This window comes from Equus quagga, unplaced genomic scaffold, assembly GCF_021613505.1.
Source record: "Equus quagga isolate Etosha38 unplaced genomic scaffold, UCLA_HA_Equagga_1.0 268.1_RagTag, whole genome shotgun sequence".
Classification (NCBI taxonomy): Eukaryota; Metazoa; Chordata; class Mammalia; order Perissodactyla; family Equidae; genus Equus; species Equus quagga.
In genome coordinates this window covers 603,228-621,064 of record NW_025799869.1, presented here as the reverse complement: position 1 = coordinate 621,064, position 17,837 = coordinate 603,228, and the positions used below count along the sequence as shown (strand labels likewise).

The 17,837-nt window shown below is 46.4% G+C and overlaps 1 protein-coding gene across 1 annotated transcript; it reads right to left on the bottom strand.

The window, feature by feature from the left end:
• Window positions 1–4,819: 4,819 nt before the first annotated feature.
• On the bottom strand, window positions 4,820–13,018 carry LOC124233865 (nuclear factor interleukin-3-regulated protein). Its single transcript, XM_046651127.1, has 2 exons — window positions 10,818–13,018; window positions 4,820–6,666 (listed from the first exon to the last, which is right to left on the bottom strand). The coding sequence occupies exon 2, from the start codon at window positions 6,491–6,493 to the stop codon at window positions 5,117–5,119; it is 1,377 nt and encodes a 458-aa protein (XP_046507083.1). The 5' UTR covers window positions 6,494–6,666; window positions 10,818–13,018; the 3' UTR covers window positions 4,820–5,116.
• Window positions 13,019–17,837: the final 4,819 nt, after the last annotated feature.

Below are 17,837 nucleotides of genomic sequence, written 5' to 3'. Positions count from 1 at the left end.
GCGCATAGCACAGAACTGCGTATCCACAGGAATTTGGACTTAGTGATCACTAGCGGGGCCTCCCTAAGCCCGGAGATCTGGAGAAGGTGGTCTGGAGCCTCAGTTGCACGAGTGGCCAAGGTCCAAGCCCCTCAGGACACGGCAGCTTCCTTGGGGCCTCAGCCGGCACCGGCACCGGGCCTGCGGCACCTGCTCCAGGGGCCTTGCTCTGCAGGATGCTGACCAGACAGAACGCCCAGCAAACCCACATCAATTCAGGCACCCAAAGCACCTGCGGGCCCAGCGGCACTGGCTGACGTGACGATCTGAGGAGGACGTGGAAGCACGCTTTGCCACACTCAGCAGTGGCTTGCTGGGCCTCCTGTCCCCTCCCTTCTCTTCTGTCCCATCCCTCTTCCTGTCAAAAGCAGCCCCCAAGCTCCCCACCCCTGAGGGGTGCAGACCACCACCCCATCCCCTCTCACTTTCTCTGCAAAGCAGTCTGCCTTTCTCTTGGTGTCCAACACCTGATGACATCATTGTTTCTAGGGCTTTCCTGTGACCCCGGTAGCGCATCAAAGTTATTTTTTCAAAAAGAAAGTTCCGGCTCTCATGAGAAACTTGGCACCGCTGTTAGAACAGCCTTTTTTAAAGCCTCGTTACACTGAAATATCTCCTCACTTCAAGGGTGCTTCACCCCGAGGTTTCTCCCGTCCCTCTCTCCCCTTTGTTCAATACATATTGCTGCTGAATGACCTCCTTTCCTGTCCTCATGACTTCATCTGTAGGCACTTTCAAAAGGGCCTTATTCTTGACCTCCAGAACCTCGGCCTTCATTCAAGCACTTCCCCAGAGTAACTTTTCCTTCTCACGTGGATGAGGCTGACAGAGATGTCAAAAACAGCGGTTACACCTGCCTGGGATCCTTGGCTTATTTGGTTTTGATTTCCTCTATAAAGTCCTTCCACTCATCAATACTCACAGCAGCAATGGCCCCTTGGCAGGCCCCGGCATGTGGCAGCGGTGACAGCTGCCCGCCCTCCTTTTTCGGTAGTGCTCTTTGTCACCTTCTAATGTCACCTGTTCTCCATGGCCAGGAATGCTACCACTTATTTCCATTAGTTCCTGAATTACTTTTTTCCACACGTGCATTAGCATCGGCATAAGCTACTAAGTACGGCTACGGTCTTCTGTTTTATCTGACCTCCCCATAAGACATCCGTGTCCACGAGTTTCTAAGTAAACCATAGTTCATAATCTCAATCTCTTCTTATTTCTCTGTCCTCACTGGGATCTTGAGTATCCTGCTATTTCACATCCGTGGTAGGTTTTTCTTTTTCTTTTTTTTTTGAGGAAGATTAGCCCTGAGCTAACTACTGCCAGTTCCCTTCTTTTTTGCTGAGGAAGACTGGCCCTGAGCTAACATCCATGCGCATCTTCCTCTACTTTATATGTGGGACACCCATCACAGTTTGGTGCACCAAGCGATGCCATGTCCGCATGCGGGATCCAAACCAGCGAACCCCAAGCCGCTGAGAAGTGGAACGTGCACACCTAACCGCTGCGCCACTGGGCCGGCCCCCGTGGTAGGTTTTTCTTATTTAATTTTTTCTGGTGCAAGTAGCGGTGGGACCCTGTACAGACCCTTCCAACGGATGTACCTCTTCCTAACCACCCCAACCCACAAAACACACACACCCCAAAACCAAGTGGGCGTGGCCAACGATTCTCGTTTTTGAGGGGTAATTTCTAGTTTTCAAAATGAGTTTAACAGCTCCAGGTTTAACAGTGCCCATTTATGAGGAATTGGACTTCAGAAGAACTACGATGTGTGAACATCCATGTGCATGGAAGACCTCACAGATGTTACCTGTTTTTGTTTGGGAATATTCGCTCCTTGAAGATAAAAAATAATTGAGTTATTACACAACTGTTATGGAGCAGAAAAGGAGATGCTGAAATAGCAGTTTTACCAATTTATAGCGAAAAAGCACTGACGACTTGGACACTGCCTTCGACTCCCCTTTTCTCCTGCAGGTTAGAGGCCCTCCAGTTTCATTTCCCTTGGTTACATCGGGAGAAGCACTCAAGCGCTGGACTGACCCCTTGCTGGCCTGCCTTTTGCCTGGGCCCGGCAGCCTGGGCTCTGGCTGCGGTGAGAGCTTCTGCAAGCACACCTCTCAGAGTCTCGGCATTCTCCCTTATAAAACGGACATAGTAATGAGATACTGGTGGACGCAAGAGGGATGTGCTGTTGGGCGGGCTACATGGGGGACACACATGCCTGCGTGGGTTCCACAGGGAACTGTTGGCCCTGGGGGCAACGCCCTGCCTCTCTGAACCCGCCCACCGCACTCCTGCTCCCATGGCCTCCTCCAGGCAGGTGCAGGGGAAGTGTGGCTGTTTCTGCTGCAGCGTCCCTGTTCACCACGCTGCTGACCGGTCGGGCCCCCCTCCCTCTCTTCATGTCCAGTGGCCGGGTGGGGCCTCTGGGGATCTCTGTGTTTTCCTGGCTGCAGCATCCTCCTTATGGAGGCTACCTGATAGCCATCTTTCTGGGAATTCTTAAGAATTTTGGTTCTTAGCTCTGAGGCTTGTGTTTCTTCCTTTTTTGACTACAGTTATAGATTTGTTTGGTTCTAAACACATTTTATATCATTTTCTGGAACTTTGTGAGCGGGAGGGAGAGGCAGCGGCATTTCCCCTAGTTCACACGATGAAACGAAAGTATCACGGCGCAATCTGACTTTCTCTCATTAGTTCCTTGTGAGTCGGGATCTGCTTGTTTACGGCATCCTTTTAAGGAGTAACATCTTAAACATCATCCCAACTATATTTTAGATCTTTGAAATCATCAGGCAAAATGACTAGGGCAGAGGGCATACAAAATGTGCTGGAGTCACCGTGACAGCTAACATCAGCAGTGAACCTGGAAAGGGCCAGGGCCTCCGGCGTGCCCTTTGCTGCTGCACGGCCCCCACAGATGCACAGCAATTCCTCAAAACAGCTCGGGCCTCCCCTCCTTGCTATCATCCATGTGTTCTTATTCTCCCTTACAGTACCACACAGTATAAGGTTTGTCCCTTTTTGGGGCAATTTAGCAACAGTTTTCTTAATATTTTCTCCTCTTTCATGGTCTCTGCCAGGCTCCTTGGGGACATGCACTCCGTACCTCTCAGCACAGGTGCAGCAGGTGCAGCAGGACAGCCGTCTCTCGTCTGGACGCTTGGGTGTTGACACAACCCAACATTCCACTGGGAGCTGACTCATAGTCAGCTGGAGAGAACTAAAGCTTTCCCCCCCCATACGTATTTTATCATTTTTCTCTCAATTTTGAACTTAGCCCCTTAAAAAAATTTTTTTTTTAACATAGGATCCTGACTTTACATTGTACCCCCATCATAATTCATTTCGTTAGTCACTCCATCCCTTCCAGGCTGTCAGACGCTTTTGGCTCTTGCCTGCCGTCGAATACGGTAGCCCTCCTCTGCTTTGTGACACCTGCAAATGAGATGGGCTTGCCTCTGGGCCTCACCAGTCACTAATAAAATACTGATGAGAGAAGGCCGAGGGCTAAGATGGCAACATGTTTCTCTCAGAGCCAGGCGATTTCAGAGAGAAAACTGGTCACGGCAGCCGAAGGGTCACGTGGACGGCATGTGTGTGCATTACTGGCATTGCCCATAATTCAAAAGACGACTTTTAGAAATGTAAAAGTGCAGGAAGTTTCAGACACCAAAACTTAGGCTTTTATTCAAATGAGGCCGTCAGAAAGACTGCAGACCCCTCAAATAAGATGTTACAGTCAGCCTCTTCCTAGGAGCCACCATGAGATACTGGTAACAGAGTGAGGGTCAGGTCACTCTGCGCCTGTTCTGTGACACTGGCGTCCCTCCACCCACTTCTGGAATAGAAAAGAGGTCAGTGTGGAAAGACACGGTTCTGGAGCCGGCTTCAGTGAGGAGAGTAGTTATGGAGAAAGCTGGGCTTGACTGACACCCACTCGCCCCCACCCACCCCACTCAGGTGCCAGGCCCGCCTTGCCAGAGAAGACACTGATCTGCGTTTGATGACACTTCTATGGGGCAACTGAGGATCCCAGACAAATCATCACTAATGGTCTCGTCATGGATTTACTTAAAATGATGTTTTCTTCTGGACTTCTGTATTACACAGAGTTTCCACACTAGAGCTATTTATATCGATCATTAACAGACTGTAAAAAAACAAGTCATTATAAATACTCAGACTACACATGCTGGAATCTGATAATTGATGTGTTCTTTGAAATTTTAGAGACTAAACCAAAGGGGAATGCCACTAGCCTAATTCCCTAGACGGTTATGCTCTAGAACTGTTAAGATTTACAGTAACATAAAAATGACTTCATCCTCAGGCTTCATCCACTCTTATAAAAGAACCTCTAATTAATAAAGTGGGTCAGTGACTCAACTATCCACCTCCATGTGTCATACTTAAAAAGAGAGACGACCGAAGAGAGCCTGACGCCAAACAACTTGGATTTTTCTACTTGAAAAAATTATGGAGAAAACTTAACCCAAAATAAAAACACATAATGGGGAGTAATTTAGTAAATTAGTCTCAAATGCAAGAAAATTCATTGTTAGTTTTTTCCTCTCTTTGAAAGGTTTTCAAACTTATTACAGCCTGGGACAAACCAGAAGAAAAACAAATTATATGCTGAACTTACACTTCAGTTTTTCCTTATTCAGAGAAGAAACCTCTCCCAAATAAGTAAAAGGCAGAATATCTTACCATCTATTTTTATAATTTAAATTGCTTTTTCTTTTCCATAAAATCAAGTGCAATGGAGCAGAAGTTCTGTGTTTGTCACCAATCCTTTATTGAAACTGGTAACTTACACCTTTATAATAGAACAACAAAAATAATGTTCAATATATACAGCCTTTGCATGGACTATTGGACGATACAGAAGGCAGAGTGATAACATCATCTAATCCTCATAATAATTTGTGCACAAAAAGACACCCAACAGACAACATGTGAATGTTACAGTGAAATGACATCACAGTCCAGTGAAAATTCAGCCTAGTACAAAACGTATCCATCTATTGCAGACATCTTCCTCAACGCCCAGAGCCGGCTCAGTAGGACTTCACCCGGAGTCCGAGGCAGAGATTTGGTGCGTGGCTATGAGTCTCTTCAGTGAAACCACCTCTGCAGATAAGTTTGCTATCCCCTGCTTCAAAAACAAATTCTCTGGGTCAGAAACTTTGTAGCCATTGTCTTTCATGTCAACCACTCCAGTTTTGAAACTACTCTGAGTTTTGCCATTAAATTCTTTTTGATGCCAGTGTTCCGATTTGAGAGACCAATCTTGAATGTTCGTCACTTGCACTGAGAAAGGGGTGAGGGAAGGGTGTACCATATTTGGGGCACTGTGCTTCTCGAGTTCAAAATGTCTCTTGGATGTCATGTCAATCGGCGAGGAAAGTTTTTGCGCGGCATCCAACTCGTTGTCGAACGCTTCCACTTTTATCTGCATCGCTCTGCCTTTAATCCGAAGCTTGTGGGGCAAGGCAGAGGAGTTCACCTCTGGAACTTTAACCACCGTCGTGTGCACACGCGGCAGTTCCACGGGAGAGTGGATGGGGCCCTTGGGAACCTGCTGCTCGTCCTCTCCGTCGGATGACTTCCCGACCACCCCGTCGTCGGTTTCTGACGTCCTCGGAGAGTTGCTGGAGGACGGGTGGACCTGCAGGAGGGGCGGAGAGTGTGAAAAGCCAGGAAAAGGGTTCCCCACGTAGCTCTGGTACACGGCTGCCCGGTAGGCGCCTCGGTCGTCCCTCGGCTCCCTCGTGTAGCTCTCCAGTTCCATCGGCTCTTGCTTGATGACCTGGAACTTGCTTTCAGGACTCTGCGCGGGGCCCTCCTGAGAAGGTTCCAGCGAGGACACTTCCGAGACATCAGACAGGGAGCTCTGCGGAGAATGCTTAATGACGGAGATGCAGCTGCTGGCCACCATCGAGGGCTCGTGCTCCTCCACAAAGGAGCTCATGCTGGCTTTGGAAGTCTGGTAATCTTGAAAGTACACAGCTGTGGAATTACTGAGCTTCTGAATCTCTTGGGCATATGCTGTGGAGCTAATTAAACCAAACTTCAATTTCAGGGAAAGCAGTTCAGCTTTTAAAGTGGCGTTTTCTTCTCCCAGTGCAATGAGTTTGTTCTCTAAAACCAGGTCATTCAGTCGACGCTTCTCACGAGACCTCTTGGCAGCTTCGTTATTCTTCCGCCGTTTTTCCCAATACATGGCATCTTTCTTTTCGTCGGGAATGAATTCCCGTTTCCTCCGACACGATGCAGATTTGTTTTTCCCCACGCTGCCTTCGTTTAGAAGTAACTCTTCTCCTGTCGTCAAGTCTTCAGAGACCTCAGTTAAAGCAGAGTTAAGCACCATCATCTTGTCCACACTGTGACCAGTCTCAAGAGACGCCTGCTCCTTCTTGATGGTCTGCATTTTTCTCAGCTGCATCAGAAACAATCTTAACCTATATATGCAGTGCAGGAGAACAAATTACTTTTCCAGTCTTCTCAAACGCTTGAAAAAGTGTGGTTTAAAATCCATCAATATTCTTTGTGTTCTACTCTCCGGGACAAACCTCTCCGGCTCCTCCGCCTGAATGGAGTGCGGCTCTTCTGGGTTACCTGCAATACATGAAAAGAGACAGTTATCCACGTGCTAAGTATTTATTACCAATTATGTGCCAGGAACCACACTAAGTATTTAGGGTACACAGGTCTGAACAGGACATAGTTCTTCCTTTCAAAGAGTTTGCAGTCTTGAAAAGGAAATAAGCCCCAAATATCTATATGTGAAGACGTAGAGGGGAGCCCTAGCAGCAGAGTGCTATGTGGTCCCGGGGAGCGAGAGGGAAAAGCACAGCTGCCCAGAGGAACAGAGCCAGGCTGTGTTTCAGCAGAAGAACCGGGGGGGGGCGGGGCCGTGGGGATGGGACATGACAGGAAGGAAATGACAGCTCGCCTCTGGTTGGTAAGTTCTTAAATAGCACTTGCACACTGTGGGGCTTCTGAAGAATTCTAGATAACATTTATACCCCTGCAAAGCAAACAAGTTCACCTAGTCAGAGGAACGCCTCCAAGCAAACACCTTTAAAACCAGTAAACGGATTTTGCAGTTACAAGAAATAGAATATAAATGCAGCTAAATTTTTATTTCCACAAAAACTAAATACCATGCAAACCACCAAGCTGTAGTTGTTTTCACCTGCCTCTTCCAGGGACACAGACCTGCCCACCCCAGCCCTGCCTGCCTGGTGGGCTTCCGTGCGGTCCTCCTGCCAGGTGGCTCAGCCCACCTGAACACAGAGCAATCTTCTCAGTAACACCAGCCTTCCTGGCACATCTGCACTATGAGGTTAGAAACGTCCTTTCTTCTGGTGCCTTCAAATTGATTTATCAAACATTTGCTTAAGATTGAATCATCCAAAGTGCCTTCTTTGGTGCTGAAAATTCTGTCATAATAGATTTCATTTATATAGTAGCTTTGGACCAAAATAAAGTTACTATTCAAAGGGACTTTTTTCTTTTAAAGTACAGCGCATTCTTGAAACAAAGTTATTTTAAACCGAGAGAATGTAACTATGGAAAGAATTTCTTTCCGTTTTACTAATTAGTTTCAAACAAAATTTAGAACTCAAAAAGAGAACCATCAACTGGCTTCCTTTTGCACTGATGAAATATTTATAAATCTGAATCTGGCTTGACATGAGATGATAAATCCATATTAGGTTCCAACAACAATTTTTTCACCGTGGTTTTGGATCTGTGATTCTAGACACGGCTTCTCTGCCTAACTTTCCAAGAGGTCGCACTTTCATAAAGGAGCACGCGGGAAGACAGCAGTGCCCTCAGCACTCTGCACATGGCGCTCTATCCCGCCACATTAAAGAGACTTCGTGTTCTGGGTTCACGTCACTCTTTCTCATGCATAGTTTAATAATGACTAATGAAACAAAGTTCAATTTTATCAGCTGGAAAAGCCGGCTAGTTTCTTGGGTCTTTTCGAGAAAGAATGGTGTAATAATTTCAGGATCATAAAGAGTAAGGTTTAATGCCACATTTTTTGTCCATCAAACTGAGCCAACATGGAAATGCTAAGTTGCAACTTGGTTAAACTTGTGATTATTAATACCCAGTTTCTGTTTGTTTTTGAGAATACAACTTCAATGGGAAACGAAGGAAAAGAGTCGGCCACACCAGGCGGGGATGGCGCAGAGGGGAGTCTTTCTAGTTATCACTTAGGAAAACAACAATGCCTCCAACATTCTCACTAAGGTTCATCTTCTGACATGAAAACCCATGTTTCCTCCACATCTTGAATGGATTCTCCCCTCTTGTTAGGGATTTTCCCTAATTCAGTGGAGTCCTCCTTCCTGAAGCCCAAATGGGCACCGGAGCAAAGAACAAGAACTCCAGCTGCAGGCGGGCGACTACGCTCGTCTCTTCCGAGGCGCCTTTCACACCCCACTACATCCGCAGGTGCTACTGCTGTTTTAAACATCTTACAGCTCCTTACACACTATTACTCTGGGTATTTTCTCCCCTGGAGAATCTTTCTCTTCCATGCTTTTTTTTTTCTTTTTTTTTTTGAGGAAGACTAGCCCTGAGCTAACTGCTATCAATCCTCCTCTTTTTGCTGAGGAAGACTGGCCATGAGCTAACATCCATGCTCATCTTCCTCTACTTTATATGTGGGATGCCTACCACAGCGTGGCTTTTTGCCAAGCGGTGCCATGTCCGCACCCGGGATCCGAACCGGCGAACCCTGGGCCACTGAAGCAGAACATGCACCCTTAACTGCTGTGCCACCGGGCCGGCCCTGACTTCCATGCATTTTTTTAAATTTGTCCCTTCCTTTAAAAAAATTACATTCCTTTGACATGTCGCCTCACCCATGAGCTCTTACGGCTATGCTTTGAAGTGCCCCACCATTCTATCTGTCTTAGCTACTCTCCCTAAACTTTTCATATTTCATTATTTTGTATCCATTTTCATCACTTCTACACGGAGCGCGGCGGGACCTTTCCCAACCTTGTGGTCCACAGGCTGCACGCCCCGTGAGCCTGGCGTGAGTGGGGCAGGCAGCCCTGGCCACACTGTTGATAAGACAATCCCACTTTCAGTCAATGAAAATACCCCACTGGTCTCTAAATCTCTGTGGCCCCTTTCTTCCGGGATCCAACGACTGCATGTCCACTTGGTCATCTCTACAACTTTGTGGGGACATTCAAAACCTGTGGAAAATCTCCTTTCTTTTCGGTTGAACTTCTTCCTGTCTGAATCTTCCTACATGTCCTGGCATCTGGGATTCACCCCTCATCCCACAGACTGTCTCCAGGACTCCGTCGGCAAGTCACCACCTAAATCTTAGGATATTTTCTGTCATCTTACTGTTGAAAAGAGTTTGTCAGCAGTGAGACGCTGTAGAGAGGTGCTGACTCTGCACACTGTGTCTCGTCCACCTGGTTTGTGTGCCCAACTCGACCGCGACACTGCAGGACGCAGAGGGAGATACTCGCGTCCCAGCAACGCGCTGAAGAGGTGGGTGTTCAACTTGGCTGGTGGTCACTCATTTGCCTCAAACAAGCCAGTTGTAACCAGAAAACTTTCCCAGAACTTCCTTTGTAATTTAATATTATGTAAATTGTAAAAAAAAAAGATATTTTACTTATTAACAGAGAGCTTCTCTTATTCATTAATTGATTGATTCAACACATATGGAGCACCCACTGTGTACCGGACACTGAGCCAGACAGTGGGCACACAAAGACGGAGGGAAAACCCAAACTCGCGAGAGTCCAGGGTCGTAGCCTAGTGTCCGGTAGGAGATGGACTTGCGAAGACAGTGGTAATCGAGGGCTGTGTGAGGAGTGACGCCAACAGGGGGCCCAGCTGCACATATCGCCTCGCCTCTAGACGGCTTTCTTTGGTATGGTCATGAAAACCAAAACAGTCATAAGAGGTGTCATTTACTGAACACTTACAAGCCTGCCATTATTTCATCACCTGCACAATAACCATTTTCAGACGAGAAAACTAAGGCTCAGAGAAGTTAAGTGACTTGCCCAGTGTCACACAGCTGGTTAAGCGACAAAGCTAAGACTCCAGCCCAACTCTGAGCCAAATCTGGTTCCTCTAACAGTACCTCTCCTCTGCTCGCTGAGGGTCATTCTCTGTCTCTGTGCAGCGCATCTCATTCACATACTTTCTTCTTCTGTGGGATTTATTCTCATTTCTGAGTAATATACACCCATTTGCTCAGTTACTTTGGGCGCAGGAAAGCACTATTAGATGCTGTCAGAACAGACAACAAAGGTACCACCTGGAACTTTTCTCCAGCTTCCTCAGAATTGTTTTATATCCTGAGAGTATTTAATGAATTGAGAAAACATTCTAATTTTCATATCTCTGCTAGAATTTTAATCTCCTGGCCCTATTTAGGCAAAAATAAATAGAAGAAAAGAAAAATTATAGCTACAGACATTGTCACCTGTGACTTTTTTTTTTTTTACAAAACCAAAAATGTATCCATTTTCAACTTTGGGGGTGAGCAACTAAAACACAGAAAGATTGAGTGACTTTCCCAAGATCACACAGCAGCTGAAGGCAGAGACGGGCCCTAGAATCTATTTATGCTCCTCACCAGTGAACTTAATTAAAGTGAAGGGCAAAGACGGTTTACAGCGCCTTCTAAAAACATCAGCATTTATGCTCAGCTAATGAGCTTATTCAAATGCCAATGTTTTCGCTTATGATTAATTTAACAGTCACCTCACCTCTGCCTCGTGTTTTCAGATCACGACTAACGCTACGTCAGTCACCGCTTGTTTCATTTTTGGTGAGTAATTGACACTGCATGCCAAGTCTACGATGCTGGCGTGTTCAGCATGACCAGCTTCATTACACCCATTAGGTAATATGGCTGCTTAAAAAACACAAATAGAGAGAGAAATTTAAGAGCAGGAGTCATCACATTCCAATTGACATATTTTCCCATACCTAATGCGGACGTGCGGCCTCTAATTATTGCTTTTTCATGGTACATTACACTATTTCCACAGGCAGGAGCCACGTCTCATAAGCCCAGAACTTTAAAGTCTATTTAAGTCAGATGACCTAAATATTGTTTTTAATTAAGGTTAAAATCTGGTTTAGAAGATTCTCTAAAAGAATAAAACTTTACAACATAAATTCTAGACCAAATTTCCACTCGAGGAGTAACCTCATTACTTGTGTTTACAATGACAGACTGTGTCTTCCTGGGCCCCCACCGCATCTCATAGAGAATGGTTGACAATTCAAACTCTTTACAAAACAAGGAAGGAAAAAGCATTCTGTTTCAAGCATCTAAAATCTTACTAATAGTTTAGACATTAGAATCTACTATGAGATATTTTGTTATTAATTCTCTCTTTAAAGGGGACGCCTTATTGCAAATTGTTTCTATTATCTATTTTAATTTTAAAATTCTGTCAATACAAGATGAAACACTATCTTCTGTGCTCAGTGATTTGGAAACATTTTTATAGAACTCTCTCATTTTCCCTCTATTTTCTGAATATGCTACTCACTCCCTCAGAGGTGTAGTATAGATACCATTACAGAAAAAAATTCTTTTATGTTAAACTGCAAACCCTCTCCCTCCACTAAGCAAGCATTTGCTTGTTTTTGAGAGAAATGCCATTTAAGTTAAGAAAAAAAGTTACTCAATTCACAGCTCTTTAAACTATTGCTGTGTCGCTCCATTTCTACCAGCAAAACGTTAACCTTATTTTCTTCCTGTGGGTAAAATCCATGACGTGACGTGACTGTTTCAATAAAATGCTTTTCTTCTATTCATGGATAAAAATAAAATCCAGTATTTAAAAGCAGAGACAAAATAGGAAAATACATGTGCAATCGAGTGGGGATGAAGAAACTCAGGAAACACTGAAGTCGTAAGAGGATTTTCCAATCAGGCTGAAAAATAGAAGCCTTTTTAAATTAAGAAAACTATGTTAACCATTCTGAGTGCCAATTAAGGCCTCCCATTAATAATATAATTCTGTCTCTAGGAACACAGACTTTAAAGCCAGAGAGAAACGTGTACTTGATGGAGACATGAACACACACATAAACGGCCTCTCACACTTTGCCAAAATCTATCCTATCATAGCAACAAACTGACCTATTTTTTCTATTTAGGTGCAGCTGTAAAAGTGTCAAAACCAGACAGAGTTTATGACAAATGAAAATATTTCAAGTTTGTTGCTCTCTCACCCTCAACAAAACACAACTTGAAAATTAGATTTAAACAATAAATATGACGACAATGTTGCATTCTATTATCATATTGATATAATTTAAGGAACTGAAATATGAAATAGTATAAGGTGACCTTCTTTCATAAAAGAGGCCAGCGCTTGCAGTTCAGTGCACAACAAAAATATTCTGAAGACTGCACGGAGTAAGCACACAGATGCTAACGCGTGCACACAATCGTGCAGCTGGAGAACTACGTAAAGACAAAACCGCCCCCACCAACGGGTGACAGGAATTGAGGGGGAAACGCGTTTTTAAAAATCTCCAGTCACTTCAAAATGGGGACCATTAGTTTTCTTGAAACTTGCAAAAAGAGAATTTGTCAGTCTAGCAACACATCTGAAATGTTAAGGGACACTAACAAGCACCCAGTAACCCAGTTATAGGAAATGCTGCCATGGGTAAGTAATCCCAGAACACACACAACACGGAGCAATGATGGCAAAAGTGGTGTGTACAGGGGCTGGGTGGGGCAAGGGTGTGGTAGTAAGAGTCCTTCAGTGCTCCTACTGACACTGAAGCAGCATTCTAATTTCACTTTCTTTCCCAGGGCACAGATGATTATAAATGTCCTTTACTTTACTATGTGCCTTATGAATAAGACAGATTTTTTCCAATGTTTAGTTTTAGTGTTTATTTGAAGACAACTTAATAGCAGTTTAAGATCACCGGAAAGTTAATTAATAAAGACACCATGTTCTGATAACTAAAAGGCTTATAAACATCATTCTGATTCCAATGAAACTGAGTCTTCAAAGCACAGATTATTACAAACCGTATCTAGTAAATCCCTACTAAATTTTATCATAAAAACAAGCCTGTGCTCTCTAATTAAAGCCAGATGAAAAACAGTATTTTTTTTTCAACTAGAGGAAAGTTATTTGCAAAGAAATTTGAGAGATAATTGGGGGTGGTAGTAATATAAATTCATTTTGAAACTGAAAAACTCTTATGTAATGTCTGTGATCAAAGGTCAGCGTCTTTCGACATTCTCCTATGAGTCCCATCTGGATAAAAATCAACTCAAATATAATTTAGAAAAATAACAGGATATCAAACAATGTGTTAACCCTGTGAAATAGACGCATACCTTACAAAAACAAGAAATGAATATTAAAGGAAACTTTAACTACATTGTTTCTGTCATATTTTGAATTGAATCCCAAGTGGGCCCTCATTCCTCAATCCGTATTAAAAATAAACAACTTTTCACGGCACCAACGCCATCTGGATTACAATGGAAATAATGAAGTATGTGTGAGTTGAGCTGGGGTAAAAATAAAGCCGGGCACTATGACTGTGCCTTTTCCACTCCCCGCTGCACTCACATCTACCTCTCCAAACTGACTGGATGGACCAAGGCAAGGTCACTAGAAATATCCCCGCAGCGGGTGAGTCAGGCCCCGTTGCTCAACCTGGGACAGGGCTCTCACAGAGGGTTTTAATTTTCAGGCTGTTGCATCATAGTGATGTTATAATTGCACTTTGCAAAGATAAGCCTTTAACACAGAAAAGGAAATTGTTTCAAGAACTACAGCGAGCCTGCACTCATGCAGGGGAGGGGGATGGGGGGGGGGGGTCCCAGCAAGGCTCCGCCCCTTTTCAGGCTCCTGGCCTGGGCTGCTAATCAGTTTCTCTCGCCTCCACTCCCTTATCTATCAAATAGAGATGACAGCACCACACTCCACACAGTGCCTGGCACATGCAGGGCGAGCTTTTAGTGAATATTAGCTCTTCACCTCCTATCTGAAGAATGAGCAGTACCCAGCAACGAGGATGATGGCAGTTCTAGGCCTTTCTAGCCTCTGGAGATTCTTAGGGAAGCAGTGCAAGCGTAACCCAAAGACATTTTCTGTATTAGTCAAAGGGGCTTAAAGGGGCCAGACATCAGCAGTTTCCCAGGAGCCATCCTTAGTTTTCCGGCGCATAGGCTGCAGCCCACACGCCCACCCAGAGGGCACATCTGCGGGGTCTAACCAGCCTGGCGATCTCAGATCACAGAAGTTTAAATGCAGAGAGTATCCAGGCAGGAACACCGGCACAGAGAGGTCCAGGGAACTGGGCAAGCAGAGCTGCTGGGCACTTTTCACACCATTCCTGCCACCATCAACTCCCCTGTATGTTCCTTCACACAGTTTTCCAAAACATTAACTCAATGACTCAAGAAGTCTGAGATTTTGCAATCCTGTCAAGAATTCCTTCCAATCTCAAATTACCATTGAACATAATGGCAAACACTTTCAAAAAAAAATATTTAATCATTATTAGAACAAAAAAGATTTCAAGAAGGCTCTTTAATTGTATGCTTAATTCAAACACCAACCTTTACTATTACTGCATAAAGATTTAGGTAGAGAAAAATGAAGATGACTCCCTTTACGGAAAAAACAAACAAACCTGGTTCCTGGTCAATGACACAAGAAGCCTTTACTGAGCTCGTCACAACCGCCCAGCGGGACAGGTCTGATTCCCTCAGTTTACCCTGGAGGCGGATGTCAATCAGGGCAGCGCTGAGCTCACAGGCTGGGGCCTGGACGCAGCTCAGCTGAGCCCAGAGCCCGCGACCTCCGCGCTTCACCCAAGTTGTTCTCTAACTACTGACAGAGCCTGACACTCAAGAAACAGACTGAGGGGGGACAGGGGTGCAGGATACGACCCCAGAGAAACCGACTTTCCAACAAAGCGCATTGCGCTGATGGGCTTTCAGAGAACATCTGAGATGCCGCCCTGAACTCCCTGCGGACTACTGCAGGGGCACGATCGCGGAAGTCTTGCGCCAGGATTGCGTTACCAGAGTGGCCGGGACAGCGGCGGCTACGTGTGCCTTTTGATTTTTGTTTTATTTTGAACTCAGGAGGTTCGCGTTCCCTCTGCTCTAGCCTGTGACCGCATAACTAAAGGTTTAAAGGAGGAAAAAAGACGTCGACTCGAGTAGCCACAGTCAAGCTGGGGCCCCTCTTTCCATCACCATAAATGCTGGAGCGCCCCCGCCCCCAATTTCTGTGGTCTGTTGACATTTGGGGATGTTCTTAGGTCTTTTTCACTTCGCGAATCAAGAAGCGCTTGCCCCCGAAATACACGGCAGCCTCCAAGAACAAAGGTGTCCGCGGCGCTCAGCAGCTCGCCGCGGGGGAGGCGGGTGGCAGACGGCGGGCCCCAGGGCTGCCCGCCAAGGGTGGCCGCCGCGACGCGAACGCTCAGGGCGCCCGCTGCCCTCTCCGCGCGGCCTCGCCCTGGGTCCCTTCCCTCCTCCCCTGCGCGCGTCCCCTCCTCCCCCGCTCCCCTCCGCTCCTCCCCTGCCCCGCTCCCGCCCTCCGGCTCCCCTCCCCTCCCCTCCCCTCCCTCGTCGGGGGAACCCAGAGCGCACCCAGACGCCCCGGCCCCGGGCCGGCCCTCCGCGCCCCTCGCCTCCCCGGGACCCGCCCCCCGCCGGGTGGGCGGCGCAGCGGGGCCTCGGCGGCGCCAGGACCCCCAGCGCCAGAACAAAGGAATGTGGGGAGGGGGCGAGGCGGTGCGCAGGCCGCCGCGCAGCCCTTGTCCGAGCGCCGCCCAGGGCGCTCCCGGGTGCCGACCCGAGGCCCCCGCTCGCCACCCCCAGACCCCACGGCCCGCAGGAGGGAGGGGCGCGCCCGGCGGCGTCGGCGCGCCACTGGAGGTCGCGGTCCGAAGGTGGCGCAACGCGGCTCCCTGCGGGCCCGGGGCTCCCAGCCCCAGCTCCAAAGTAGGTCGGGGTCTGACACCGGGAGCCCTGGAGCAATGTTAGCCTCTTGGAAAGCGGCTGCAATTATTTGGGGTAACATAATTTGTTCCAGAGGTGAATCTCTATAATACGCCCACTCACCCCCCCCAAAAAACCCCACAAGCCCGTGCCTTGTTTAAATGTTATGTTAGCAGAAAAAAAATCTGTGCATATACACACCATCATATACACATATATCCACACATAATTACACAAGAGTCCAGGAAAAAATTTAAAATCTGGGTACATTACATATTCATATAGCCTCACTTCAATAAAACTAGAGTATCCGGACAAAAACAATCTACTAACCTATATCTGTTTCCCATAAATCATATCTGGTCTAGAGGAAAAAAACACGATGTGAAATAAATACTTGTGACCTCATTCGCTGTTGTTATTTACAAAAGCCAAGACCAGGAGATGACGCTTGGCCATCCCCCTGCTGTTTTCAGAGAACAGCACTTTCCTAAAGTGTCCTTTAAAAAGATAAATGGCAGACAGCATCCAGCAAATCATCGGGCTCTGCGAAATGCCTTCCTAAAAATACAATCTTATCAAAGGTCTCCGAAGGCGTGGAGTTAAAACTACAGCAAATGGCCTTGAACTTGTATTTGCACACAGCCCTGGAGAAAACACCAGAAATAGCGCTGCGAGGCCACAATTGTTAAAATGTGATAGTTAGGGCTAAATTTAGAAGAACGCACACTTCATTTAGGGCAAAAGACACACATTCGGCAGCATGAGCAAACTCAATGCTTACCCGGTTTTCTACTTTCCTGTTTAAAATATCCTTTAAAAAAAAAACTGTTACAGTGACATTTTAAAGGCTGAATCTGTCCTACTTTCTTTGTAGCAAGATTATAAAATCACGTAATTAGCTGCCTCTTCCTAAGCTCACTGCCAGCAAATTCGGCAGTTACATAATGCAACATTTCCAGGAAACTATTATGTGATCTGTCTTGTCGTGTCTGAAAAAGAGATGACAATAAGGTGAGAAAAGGGGCCGATCGAATGGAATGCATTAAAATTACGAAGGTGGGGAGGTAAACGTCACAATGGTTCGTCCTAGATTTAAAAATAAGAGCTCAGAACACCTCCGAGGCGAGCCCCGGGAGTACCCCAAAATCAGAATTCAACCCGAGGAATTCTTCCTTTCATGTCTTGTAGGAGTGTTTAAAAATATATCTTCTTATCTGGGTCGTGGCATCGTTGTAAATAACGCTCTAATATCCAACGCTGCGCTAAAATGACCAAATCATTGCACACGTACGCGCACATTCCCACATCAGCCCGGAGTCCTTGCCAGTATTTCACCGTGGGCAGATTATGCAATGTATGCAAGGACGAATCCCACAACCTTCCCCAGCGCGAGTAAAACACGCTGACGACAAACAGGGTGGAAAACGTCTGTGCACACACAGCCCCGGACACAAACAAACGCGGCGCAGGCATTCTCCGAATGCCGTCACCGTCCACACTATCAACGCTCTTTCTCCCCAAGAAAATCGAGACGATTCCCCATTCGTCAGCCCCCTCCTCCGCCCGCCGCCAGCCCCGCAGAAGGGACGAGAAAGAAAAGAGCGTTGCCCTTCCCGCTCGAGATGGCTCAGCCTCCCCCAAACATCAATTTTCCTGAAATCAGGAGACATTATGCAACAGCAGCGGGGGGAGCGCCAACAAGCCCGGACTACGTGCCGGCGCGAGGGCGCTGCAATCAAAGCAGCCACCTTAAGGTGGCGAGTCCCCTCCTGAC